Genomic DNA, 13,982 nt, shown 5'->3' on the forward strand with positions numbered 1-13,982 from the left:
GTAAGAAAAAGGAAAAAAAAGCATGCAAAATTGCACAAACAAATACAGTGAAAGGTGAACCACGTTATAGTGAGGGATCCAAAATGAGTGTAATGCAAAACTTTTTAAACAATGAAACCAAAATAGTGTATATTCAGATCTACAAAAAACTACAGATGAGAAGCAATTTCAAGCAGTATTAAAAGATCAACCTGGAAACATGGATATACAGAATAATGTCTTTGTTCTTCTGAGCAGGCTCCAGTGCCTACATGTGGGTAAAAGTGTAGATTACGATCGATTCTGCCACAGGCTTATTTTTAATCAACTAAAAAAACATCATGGTTTCGAGCCAGGCTACAGAGAAACAGGAAATGCTGCTTGTGGTTTCAGCCAAAAGTGGTCTGTTAAAAAGAGCATAGAGGAGCGTGCAGCAAACAACAGAGCTGACAAAAGATGCAAAAAGCACAGTGGAAGTTTCACTTTGATCTCTGCGTGGATGGCACATTTTTATATGATTTATCTGTACCGAAATAAGAGTAATAATTATCACTGATACATAAGCATGCATAACATTCAGTGAAAAAAGATCAAAAACTGTTGTCATGATGATACATGGTGGACTACAGAAAAAAACTGTGTGGGCATCAAGAGAAACTGTGAAAAGCTTGTTTCCCGGGTTGAAAAGCAGCTGCCCTCAAAAGTCTCTGCATTGACATGCTGTAAATGCTCAATGATGCCCCAGACTGGTCCCTCTGTGTTTTGGTTTCTCCCAGTGAATGAGAGGCTTGTTTCCCTGTATCTTTGGATTGGGAAATTGATCCTGACTGCGCCGAAAGGAAATTCAGAGTACCCAGTATTCTTTGTGTGCAGGGCTGGAGGGTGCCCCGGATGGCGAGTCCTACTTGGAGACTTCAACACTCACTTGGGAAATGACAGTGTGACCTGGAGAAGCACGATTGGAAGGAATGAATTGCCTGATCTGAACCTGAGTGGTGTTCTGTCATTGAATTTCTCTGTAATGGTGATCAATAAAGAGAGAAGCTCAGCTGTCAGCTGATCACCACCTGATGGTGAGTTGGATCAGATGGTGGGAAAGGATGCTAGACAGGCCTAATACACCAAACTGTGCAACGAGGGTGTGCTGGGGGCAAGGTCTTCAATTCTCCCCTCCAGCACAGTTTTGATAGCATAGGGTTTTGATAGGGAGACTGGGGACAATGGGTTCCAACAACTTATGATCTGCATCAGCACTGCTGCACTAAACTGTGGCTGCAACGTGGTTGGTGCCTCTCGTGATGGTAATCCACGAACCAAAAGGTTGAAGCCTGAGGTGCAGGGAGCCATCAAGATGAAGTAGTGGGTGAAGCTGTGTTTTTATTTATTTATTTATTTTTTTTACAAGATTTATAGATGGTACCACGAATATCTGTGGATATACCAAAACACTGGATTATAAGATAACTCCAAGTTTCCAGAGACCTGACAGAAGAGGAACATTGCAGCTTAATATTGTTTCACAAATGATGTGAGAATTTTCAAAGAAGAAAAAGGCAAAAACTATGACCTGGTTTACTGACTGAAGCAAAAGAACACATTTGTCTATTATAGAGAAAGACAGCTGAAACACAACATGTGAAAGAAACCTATATATGTTTGCCATGGACGGGAAATGTAAACACGTCGAAAAAACTGCTGTGGCCAAAGCTACAGGAACTGTTTGAGGTAGGTGTAAAAGTGAAGGAAGCACAGAGAGGTGATAGACAGAAAAAAAAAGTCAGAGAAAAAACTGATCTTATCTGGTTTAAGTGCAGCTTCTATTTCTGCATTTATTATTCATACAAAACACTTTGTGATCATCTGCATCACATTAGAGTGGATCAGAGTGCAGTGAGGATGGGGGACACTTTGCTCTGCATGACGGGGTTTTTCTGTAAGTACATTTCTGATATTGTTTGAATGGCACTGATCAATAAAGTATTTAATATTTGTTAGAATTACAGTGTATCACTGGTTTCAATTGTTTAACTGAGAGTTTAAACTGAGAATATTTGCAATTTATTCATGATTTTTAAGGCAAAATGTTGGTTGGTGTCTTGGCTCACTTTAGTGTGGAGCATTTTGTTGGATACACCGCGGCTTTTTGCACTTGATTCATTGTTAATGTTAAAAAGTTCCTGCATTATTATTTTTTTAAACTATTCAAAATTCTAAAAAAGTGTTTTTGTTGTTTCCTTACATTTTTAAAAGTGCCGAAATTAGTTTATGTGCACAGAAACGTATTTTGCACATTCACCTTTCCAAAATGCCTGGAATCATCATCATCATCATATTATTATTATTTTCTTTCAGTTTGAACTTCATGATCTTTACTTTAGTGCTCAGTACATTCTCCTAAACAAATACTCAAGGTGAGATTTTTCTTCTTTTCTTCCTATTTATAAAATATGTATAATATTGCTAGAGCACTCATGTGCTACCATAAATTATTAGTGTGCCCCCAGTGCTGCTTTCTGAGGTGCGCTCTAAACTTTAAACTGGATCCATTTAAACCTTAAAGGTTACTGTCCCACAGCCTAATAAAGGAAACATGGAAATCACTTTAGTTTGTTTGCAGATCAATGTGAAATTTATTGGATTTGGTTGATCACATATTCTTGGTGTGTGTTCTGTGTGAAAGAGTATCGACCAGCCTAAATCCTGATACAAGTCAGGATGGATCCATGCTTTCATGATGGTTATGCCAAATTCTGACCCTACCATCTGAATGTTGGAGCACAAACTGCATACAGGCAGGAGAAGAGGACCCAAATGCAGACTTCACAGAGGCAGAAACGTGAACTCAAAGAAAACACAGCTTTATTTGCGGACACAAGGAAATACAAACCTAAACTAGACTGGGTAGCTCTAAGAAATAATGCAAACGAGGAAACGCTGGGAACACACAGCATGAGGGACCACACGATACAGAACTGAGGGAGACTCTGACACAAATACACTGAAAACGTAGGAGCACACAGGGAACACAGCTGACACGAATGATGATAATAATGAGACAGGGGAAGAGCAAACACAACATTACGGACACAGACGGAGACTATCAAAGTAAAACAGGAAGTACACAGAGAAGTAGACTGGAGAGGGAGAGAGAACGAGGAGCACAAGAGAGAGAGGCAGACATGACACGCTGGGGAAAACAAGATGGCACAAGAACTCACACAACCATATAAACGCACACACCCCAGGGGAGACACAAAAGGCAACAACACAGGGGGAATACTGAACAGAATAACGTAGGAAACCTAGAATAATCCTTAACATAATGGAAAAAAAACAAAAACAAAATGCAAAGGAAACTTAAACCGCTGGGCCAAAATGACCCAGGACCATGACAGAAACTGAGACTCTGTTTGATTTCAGCAGCATTTCCCATGAACCTTAGCAACTGGCCCACTGCATGGTTACAGGATGCTAAAAAACAATGTCATTCTCTATTAATACAACAATAACAATTATATGTCTGTGAATGTTCTAATAACAATTATAGCTGCTTATAAGGCAGCACAGCCCTCTTCCAGCTGTCTTTAGGTGAGAGACGGGTACAGACAGGTTAGTTTTTCATGCTTGATGGAAATGTATTTACTGCACAGTTCAAACACTTGAATTTTGTGCTGCTGGATAAGTGTAAAGAAATACCTGGCTGTATTTTTTACTGCAGCTTTTAGTGTCTCATCAAAAACATGTGGCATTTCACAAAGCAGCAGGAATGTACTTGATAATTATATCTATGATAGGAAGGAAAAACATCATTATATTCTTTAATGTTAACCACTTTTCTTCATATATCATCCACAACAGTTTGAACCCATCTGAATTATGTATTTCAAAAAGTACAGTTGCCATATGCATTAAAAACATCATTATAAGAGTGGTTTTAGTTGTCATGGATGTTTGTGAGGGCAGTTATGAACAATTATAAAGTTTCTAAAAAACATAACAAGCATAACGAGGAACAAAGAAAACAAAATGTCTGTTTCTCTAAGACTTCGATTAAGTTTTTAACTCATTTTAATCTCCCAGTGTGTTAAAATTAATTTTCAGGGGGTAGAAAAACACTTTTAATTAGTTCCAGCAGTGTCTGCATGCAGAGGGAGTCTGGTTTTAGTGTTTAGATTATTTATTGATATTTATTGTATTTTATTCATATGTTTGTGTGCTTAGAGGTTTGTAAATATTTATTAAAATTATAAGTGTTTTTGAAAAATTGTAAATAATGTGTCTTTATATGTGAGAAGACAAATGTTTGATAATACTGATGGTTTATGACAAAGAGTATTTAACATGTCAAATAAAATAAATGTTCTTCACATTTAAAACAAGTCTTGGACTTGTGATCTCCTCATTTCCTCTTTAGCCGCTCAGTCAGCTCACATATATGCAATTGCTGAGGCAGTAGGTAGAGTGGTGGCTTTATGATCGCAAGGTCAAGGATTCAAATCCACTGAACGGCTACCCTGAGGTACCCCTGAGCAAGGTACCATCCCTACACACTGCCCCCTGGGTGCTAGATTGGTGGCTACCCACTACTTCACTGAGTAAAGGCAGTGGAATTTACCCACGGAGGTCAATAAGACATTATTATTATTAAAACTTACTGTCTGTCTGTTATTGGTCAGTTTAGTCTGTGTGTTACAGGCCTTTTCATAAAAATCTGATGAACATGGTCAGACCTTGTTAAGTTGTTATTTCTGTGTAAAAGGAAGGAAGCAGAGAGAAGAAATATAAAAACTCTTTGTTTCCTTCACAGCTCTTTGGTATCTGCTGTGCTGCTGCTTCACTCTCTCTCTTTACAGAAAGTTGTCGAAGTTTTCAGACGTGTCACTGCTGGATGTGAGGATGGGAGCCACTTTGCTCTGTAAGCTGGGCCTATTCTGTGAGTACATCACTGACTTCTATTGTTTGATTCATACTGATCCATAAACATGTTTTAGTAAGAAGAACAGAGCATCAGTCATTTTTACCATTTCAGTGTCTTTAGTTTGAAAATATCTGAAGTTCCTGTCTTTATTATAGTGCTCTGTACGCTCCTCTGCACTGGACACGGCCAAGGTAACTGAACAGTTTTCACCTTTTTTACTTCTTTCTTTTAGTTTATTTGGTAAAATTCATCTCAAAATACTGCATAAATCGTAATTACAATTCACTTGTGTTTTATGAAATAAAAATTTGAAATAAAATTCCTTGGTGTGATAATACATCACAAACTATCCTGGATTCCCCACATTACTCATATCAAAGGCAAAATATCGAAGTCTCTCGCAATTCTCTATAAGGTCAATGATCTCATAAATCAAACATCATTATATACTCTCTATTGTTCTATTATACTGCCGTACATGACATACTGTGTGGAAGTGTGGGGAAACACGTATAAGACACACACTCATCCATACATTCTGCAAAAAAGAGCAATAAGGATAATAAATAAAGCTACTTCAAGAGAACCATCAAATTAATTAATTAAATATTCTCAAATTTAAAGATTTGGTTGACCTTAGAACTGCGCAAACAATGTACAAAGCAGCAAATAAATCTTTGCCCCACAACATTCAGAACTTGTTCCAAATAAGACCAAATACTCATGACCTGAGAGGAACCCTTATGTTCAGCAAGCCAGTAGTGAGGACAAATGTAAAATATCAGAGCATTACAGTCAGAGGAGTTAGTGTGTGGAACACCTGTACAGATGAAATCAAGACAAGTATATCAATACAAAAATTCACACAATTGTTCAAAAATAATAAATTGCATGAATATGTGAAATCTTCCTCTCAGTGACTGAGTTGTCTCATTGTGTCCTCATTTGTTTTATAGATCAAGGTCTGAGTAACCCAACCTTACGTGTTCATTAAGGTGTTTGTTTAAGCTCAGAGATTAAGCGGGTGTTATAGACAGGGTGATTAGTTTATGTAAAAATGTAGTTTGTTGTTGTTCTGGTTTACGTGTTAAAAATGGTTTTATTTGTGTATGTTCAATGTGTTAGACTTGTACATAGTTAACCATATATGATCAAGCAATGAAATTTGAAATAAGGGGGTAGGAACAAGAAAAGTGTAAACTTCATCCTACTCCTTTTCGAGCACACGCATTCTGTAGACAGATATATACATGAAACTTCATGATTTTTAAGTTTTGTTTTTTTGGGGTTTTTTTCTGTTGTTATTTCAATTATATTTGCATGTTCAAAATAAAATTCTATCTATCTATCTATCTATCTATCTTATATGTATTTATTATTCAATATATGAACAGTTTATGATCATACTGTCACAGATTGTGTTTCAGATTGTTAACTTTGTGATTGTGTTGGATTCTAGATGCTGTGCTAACTATTGAACCCAGCTGGTCCAGTTTTTTCATCGGAGAGTTTGTTACTTTTAAATGTGACATGAAAGAAGGAAAAGACACTGACTGGTATTACAAAATCACCAAGGACAGTCGAGAATTTCTCTCCTACAGGCTCAACAATGACCACACATTACAAATTACATCTACAGGTGACAATGATGAATATCAGTGCTTTGGACACATGAAGGGATCATATAATACAAAGATCAGTAATACTGTCTCTATAACTGTATCAGGTAAGTCCTCAGTAATGTTTTCTGTTGAAATACTGATCTGAATTCTGAGTACTTTAATTAACGTTGTTATTGAAACTTGAAACTTTAACAAGGACTACTGTATTTTACTGGTTATGTTTCTCACAGTATACATAGTACTACAATACTCACAGAGTATAATTTATTATTATTATTACATGTGTGGATTTTAATGTATAACAATAATAACTGTGGATTAAATTAATTTTAAATAAGGAGAAGAAGAAACATCAAAAGCTTCATAAACTTTAAGACAATTTAAAATTTTCCTGATTTCTGTCTCAACATGGTGACAGAGCTGCAGTAATTCAGGTTGTAGATCTCTAAATAATCACAGTATAAATGTTTGTCCAATCTCTGGCCTGAAGAAGTCACACTGAATGTAAACTAATGCAGTTCACTGTTGAAGGAAACACAATGATGGGTTCAGAGGGATCTGCCTAGTTTCAGGTTTAGATAACAGAAACATCATCACCTTACAGAGAAATACAATAATAATTAAGAATTTTTTAAATTTTACTTTGTGGGAATTTGAATCAAATGAAAACGTATTTTAAAATGTAGGAATTTTGTTTTACCTTTATAACTGATCAGGTGTATATTTTCTTTCCTTGTATAAAGCAGATAAACCCTGGGCCACACTGACAGCAGGAACAACAATCATACCAGTAGGGGGCAGTGTGACACTGACCTGCTCTGCAGAGCTCTGATGGATGGAAATATGAAATATGTAGCAAAGACAAAAAATCATAATTAGCTGACAGTGCTGCAAATCCTTGACCTTCTCTCAATGAGCTTCATGCGGTATCACCTGAAATTAGTGATGTTACGTCTGACACTGAAGCCCTGAGGGCTGTGTCAAGTACAGGGGACGTGTCCAAATGAAGCCCGTGTGGAGGCCTGTATCATGCTTTAGAATATCACGTGACCAAAGATAGATGAGGCCCATTTCTCTGAAATGACGTCACTACCTTATTATGCAGTTCGAGCAGTTATTCATTTATTTATTTATTTTTTTATTGACAAATAATAACATAAGAGTTAAATCAATCTCAGGGTGTTTAGTTAGGGGTTTGTGTTTTTGTATGTTTCTATATTTATATTATCTCGGGCCTTATGTAGGTATTTTGTAAGTGACACATCTTTACGTTTATATATCCACTGGTATGTAGCTCACGTGTCACAGCAGGGCTGCTTTACATCAAATGACCAGCAGATGTCAGTACTTCCAAATGAGCTTTTAAACGGGGCTTTGTGTGATCTGCCGTTTAATGAAGTAATTGGCCGGAAAGATTCGACACATTCACGGGGCTTCATCACACCATCACTACCTGAAATGGTTTTCACTTCACAGCTGTGCCTTGTCAGGGTTCATTTGTGGAAATTCTTGTCTTCTTAACGGGGTTGGGACCATCAGTTCTGTTGTGCAGAAGTCAGTTTGGTACACAGCTGATAGATCTATTTGACAACTGTTTGAATTCTTATTATGGCAAGAACCAATCAGCTTAGTAAAGAGAAACAACAGTCCATCATTACTTTAAGAGCTGAAGGTCAGTCAGTCTGGAAAACTGCCACATTCAAAACTTTGAACGTGTCCCCAAGTGCAGTCACAAAAACCATCAAACTGCCTCACATGAGGACCGCCCCAGGAAAGGAAGACCAAGAGTCACCTCTGCTGCTGAGGATAAATTCATCCGAGTCACCAGCCTCAGAAATCACAAGTTAACAGCACCTCAGATTAGAGCCCAGATAAATGTCACACAGAGTTCCAGTAGCAGACACGTCTCTACATCAACTGTTCAGAGGAGACTGTGTGAATCAGGCCTTTATGGTCAAACAGCTGCTAAGAAACCACGACTGAGGAAAAGGTAAGATAAGATAAGATAAGATAAGATAAGATAAGATGACCTTTATTAGTCCCACAGGTGGGAAATTTGTTTTGTTACAGCAAAAGTGCAAAGTTATGTAGCAGAAATTAGAAAACACTGGAATGCAATAAAATAAAATAAAATGGAATAAAATAGAAATACAAATACTATATACAACTGAGTAGGACAATACAAAAATACAACTTCGTCAGAAGAAGAATTGCACAAGAAAAGCAACAAGTAGAAGAGATTAGACAAAAAATTATACTGTGTTTATTAATACAACCTGAATTACTGCAGCTCTTACTTTGTTGGAATTTGAATGAAATTAAAACCTTTTTCAAAATGTAGCTTTTTATATCTTTATAATGGATCAGGTTTATATTTTCTTTCCTTGTCTTTCATAACAGCAGAGAAACCCAGGGCCACACTGACAGCAGTAACAACAATCATACCAGTAGGGGGCAATGTGACACTGACCTGCTCTGTGAACACATCATCATTATCTGGATGGAAATACTACTGGTACAGAGATGAGAAATCCTCTGAAGCCCTGACCACACAAGATGCAGTTTTCCACTCAAATGGACAAATCAGTGTCTCACAGGAAGGACTCTACAGGTGCAGAGGAGGAAGAGGAAACCCAGTTTACTACACAGAGGACAGCCAAGAAGTTCACATTAACACAACTGGTGAGTTTGGATTCAGCAACAATGTTGAATAGATTGATGATTGAGGATTACTATGAAGGCCAAACAGCATTATATCTCATGGTAACCTCTTTGGCATTGTAATAATGTTCTTATTGGAAATGGTTGAACATGAATAGTCATGTAAAATGTGGAGTCCAGAGAATCAGTGTCAGGAATGTGATCCAAGGAGGGGAGACTAGGTGGGATTATGAATGTGAAACAACCACTTTCAGCAAATCTCCAAATCAACATAAATTCACAATTAGTTCTGCAGCAATTCTACAAGTAACACTGCAAGTAGTGTAGAACAGGAGTCACAACATCAAACCACAGAGCAGAGTCATGCTGACAGTTTCTGACAGGAAACAGAAAATCTCAATGTAAACATCAGTTTTTGTTTCTTTATATTAAGATTTGACATGTTTGACATATTTATATAGTAAAAGTTTGTAAAGTTTGCAGATTTACTGAAGTCAGCATTTTGTGTTCATTGTGGGGAGTCAAATCATTTAAACACTCAATGTGCTTTCTAGTCGATGAAAATAGAAGAACTGGATCTTTTATAAAATTATGTTATGAAATATCAAATATAATATATGTTTATTAATAATTAATTATTGTTTGTTGTAACTGTGTCAGGAGCTGACAGCTCTTCATCTCCTGTGTGGTTGATTGTTGGACTGGTTTGTGGAGTCTCTCTCATTATTATTCTCCTGCTCTTGTTGTATCGCTGCAGACAGTCCAAGTGTAAGAGCCTCTTCTTTTCATGCTGTATTACAGAGTTTATTTACTAAACACTTTAATTATTCACATGTAATCGTGTATTCTGATCTCATGACACAAAATAAAAATGGAACAATTTACATGACAAACATGTGTAATAACATTTGTCTCTTTCACAGATTCCTGCTTCACCAGGTTGGTAAAATACTTTTTATTATTATTTTAAACAAACATCAGTTACTTTTGAGTTTATTGTGTTTATTTCATGTTTTAGGTGGATCCAGTCTGAGAGTCACAGTCCGGGCTCCTCCACAAATCATGGAGTCAACCAGAATGAAACTCATGAATACAACTCTCTTCATCCTGGTCAGCACTTAAACCGATCTTTATTATCATTATTAATATTGACTTTTCATTCAGTCTCCATTAACAGGAACATTTCTTAGGTTCAGTTTGTGCTCAGCAGTTTTTCAAAGAACATTTATCAAAATCCAGCTGGACAAACATCCAAATAACCAACTGACTACATGCACAAAAGATCAGAAACAAACAGGATTTTACAACCTGATTGTATCTTTAACTCGACTGAAAGAATCCACAAATGTTATTGTTTCATATCAGAACAACACAAACAGTAACATCATGATGGGTTCATGCTCTGAAAATATCTGATAGTCCTGGATTTGACTTAAACACAACTAATGAAATTAAATGTGATGTAATTACAAACATTTTTACATTTCAGGTGCAGATGAACCCCAAGACGTCACATACTCTCTTATTACACTTCATAACTTTGGAAAGAAGAGTGAGTACACAAAACACTCAGTGTAGAAAAAAGCCTGGGAAGTTTTTAAAGTGTTTAAAATGTAATAATTATTTTTAATTTATCTGATCTGATTTTCATTTATCTGATCATCTTAACAGGGAAGCATCATAAACCAGAGCAGAGTGCTGTTTACTCTGAGGTGAAGACGGGAGCTGCAGGTACAGTCACAACAGTCTCATTCAGTGTTTGTACTTGAATGTGTCATCACATCATTATATTGCAGGTAATTATAGGTCAACATGGAGTTTAGTTATTCACTGACCAAGCTTAGCTACTACATACGACCACTACACATCAGCAGAGTTGAATCTTATACACATCGAGGGCCGTTCAGAGTTTAGTGTAAGTTTGTCTGCTTCATATACAGAATGATATTGATATTGTACAGTATGGTATTGTCCATCTATATGTCCCCAAACTAAATAGTTTTCTCTTATGTTTTTACTCTCTCAGTAATTCTGCTGCCATGCAGGCTGATTTATTCTTCACATTATTAAATGTCTTCAGCTCATAATATCTTTACATGTTGGAAATCACTTTGTCTTTTTGTGCTTGTCTTACAGGTCAGTGAGGAGAGCTGTAGCAGCAAAGCCAAGAAGGAGCTTTTTATGAAGCCACTCTTGCTCCTCTGCTCCCCAAATATCAGACATGCTCAGCTTTATGTGCAGTTACAATATTAAATATTAACATCATATAGACATAGTACTCTTTTATTGTATAAAACAAATGCAGGTGTATTCCTCTTTAACCTCCTAAGACCCGAACTCTTTCATGGCATTTTTAATTTCTCTTTGCTATTTGGGCTGATTGGGACCTGATGAATATCAAAACAAAGAAATACAATGACGATAACAATACAATGAGATCCACATTTGTTTTAAATTTCGATAGAGCAGTGGCAGTATAATGTCTTTGTAAGTGGATATCAGGCCCTGTTAGAGCAAAATTTAGTATAGTCTAGACAACCCAAAATGTGATGTCCACATATGTGGACGCCAGGTCCTAGGAGGTATTCGTGCTCTTTATATTCAGTTTTTTATTAAAGATTTTATAATAAACCTTGAATGTATCTAACATGTTCCAACAGCAGTGAGAACAAAGTGTGAAATATGTGATCTTTAGTATCTGACAGCACAACTTAAAGTCAGTGTTTGCAGTGTTTCACAAGTAAATACTGATATGGGACCAACAAATACTTTAACTGTGTTTGTCTAAAGATCTCGTACATTATATAAATAAGAAATATATGATAGGCAGTGAATACATTTGAATGTATTTCATGTATATTTTTGTGTTTCTGATTATTTTATGCTTCTGTAGTTAGAAGGTAGAAATAAAATCTTTTTACATTTGAATATTTTATGTTTATGTTTGATTTTGTTTCCTGTATGAGATTATCCACAAACTAACAAAAAAACCACTTAAACAGTTTGTAATGGTGTTGTCATGGAAACCTGAAATAAACAGATGTGAGTATTATTTGACCGCAAGGCGGTCAAATAACAATACAGAGCATGACAGCAGTCTGCATGTATCTGACACAGAGGACTGTGAAGTATGTGTCTCTATGTGCTGCTGTCACAGGATGCAGTTAAAGGAAAAGAGAACTTGTACATGTGTTAAATCTCATATGAAAGATTGCACAGAGACAGAACATCACAGAGAACTAAAGCTCTGCATCAATCATCAGCATAAGTAGCAGTTCGTGTACTGTAGATGCTTCCCTCTTTACTCTCAGTCATACCCTTGTCTTACAATGAAGGTGAGCAACTATTATTACACGTGACTGTTTGTATTGCTGGACCAAGACAAATTTAGCTGCATGTACATATAGAACTCTCTTTCACATTTATGGGCATAGGTTAATAATTTTCTTTAAAAATAAAAAAAGTAAAAAAAAATACTGTTGCACTGTTTCTTGGGTCCCTGTCCCTGAGTAATATGTGTATTCTGTGAATCACATCAAGTCAATGCAAATGTTTATGTATATTTGAATTGACAAATCATAAGAGAATCTGTCACTCTCTCTACCCAGAAAACCACATATAATTTTTTTTTCTTTGTGTAACTTCAGACAGTCAGATCCTTGTCATTCTCCACCTTTCTCATACAGAAACAACTCTCCAATATAAACTCTGGGTTGTGTTTAGAGCTATTAATCAACAGAGGGCGCAATTTAGTTATTTCTGGCAATGATTAATTCTGCTTGTGTGAGTGTTAAATATTTCCCAGAGTTGTCATGATAAAGGATAAAGACTTTGACATCAGAGTCTATTATTTACATCACAGCATGTTGCAGAAGAATAAAAGAAATCCCTGTGTGTTGTAAATGTAACTGTGTCTAAAGACAAAGTGATTTTTAAAAAGGATGAAACATTTCTTATTGATTATTGACTGAATAGATTAATAACTTTTTATTGTTGTGACACAGTGCTGACTCTCTGAAAGGGAGGGGCACATCAGAAGAGGCATATGCCTGCTGAATGGCCTCCACAACCCTGTGGAACAATCGCGACTTAGACAGGGGTCTGCCAGAAGTCCAGAGTGGAAGCTGACAAACAGCTGGTCTGTCTTCCTAAATGAACAGGTAAGCAAGATTTGCTGTGTCAAAGCAAAGAGATGGCACAGGGCAGTCTGGCTCCCAGCTGCCTCCTGTTGATGTTTGTAACTCAACTGAGTGGGACAAGTGGACTTCAGATGGAGCCATCAGCTTGAATGCAGGGTTGGGCTGGAGGATCACCCCTTTCCCATCTGGCAACCACCTGCTGGGACTGGAGAAACTCTGACTCATCGGGCTAACAGCCACTCAGCCACAGCGAGGACCAACAAGCCACGTGAACCTCCAAGACTGCAGGAAGTGCACCAGAGAGGCTCATGGACACAAACTAGTGTCAGTACAGCTTCTGCTTTTGATTTATTTTTTGTTGGTTTTTATTAGAGTAACAGCAACCCTGGGAGGCTGTCAGAGAAAGGCTTGTTGGAAATAGAAATGAACATTTTATTTTCCAGTTATTTAATTTGTCCAATTACTTTTGAGCCCCCGAAATGAAAGGAGTGTGTTTAAACATGCTTGAATTTTTCCACATTTTTATGCAATTGTTTTGTTCACCCTAATAAATTAAATCTGAAAGTTTGACTTTCATTTAAAATTAATTGTTTGGTTTCTGCATCTCACTTTGCTGGTGTTTCGGGGGTTTTGGGTGGGGTAGGGCTAATGATGATTCAGAGT

General features: G+C 36.8%; 1 protein-coding gene and 1 long non-coding RNA gene across 2 annotated transcripts in view; both read left to right on the plus strand.

The window, feature by feature from the left end:
- Window positions 1-13,982, plus strand: part of LOC109194482 (B-cell receptor CD22) — a 477,380-nt gene that overhangs the window by 419,794 nt on the left and 43,604 nt on the right. Inside the window, exons 11-14 of the mRNA XM_025905643.1 lie at window positions 10,104-10,119; window positions 10,199-10,290; window positions 10,670-10,732; window positions 10,852-10,911. Of these exons, the coding sequence (XP_025761428.1) occupies window positions 10,104-10,119; window positions 10,199-10,290; window positions 10,670-10,732; window positions 10,852-10,911 (231 nt within the window). The remainder of the gene's footprint in view (window positions 1-10,103; window positions 10,120-10,198; window positions 10,291-10,669; window positions 10,733-10,851; window positions 10,912-13,982) is intronic.
- Window positions 1,785-4,890, plus strand: LOC112846269 (uncharacterized). The gene is made up of 3 exons (XR_003219168.1): window positions 1,785-1,912; window positions 2,332-2,390; window positions 4,787-4,890. It is a non-coding gene; the product is annotated as an uncharacterized LOC112846269 (long non-coding RNA).

This window comes from Oreochromis niloticus, linkage group LG3, assembly GCF_001858045.2.
Source record: "Oreochromis niloticus isolate F11D_XX linkage group LG3, O_niloticus_UMD_NMBU, whole genome shotgun sequence".
Taxonomy (NCBI): Eukaryota; Metazoa; Chordata; class Actinopteri; order Cichliformes; family Cichlidae; genus Oreochromis; species Oreochromis niloticus.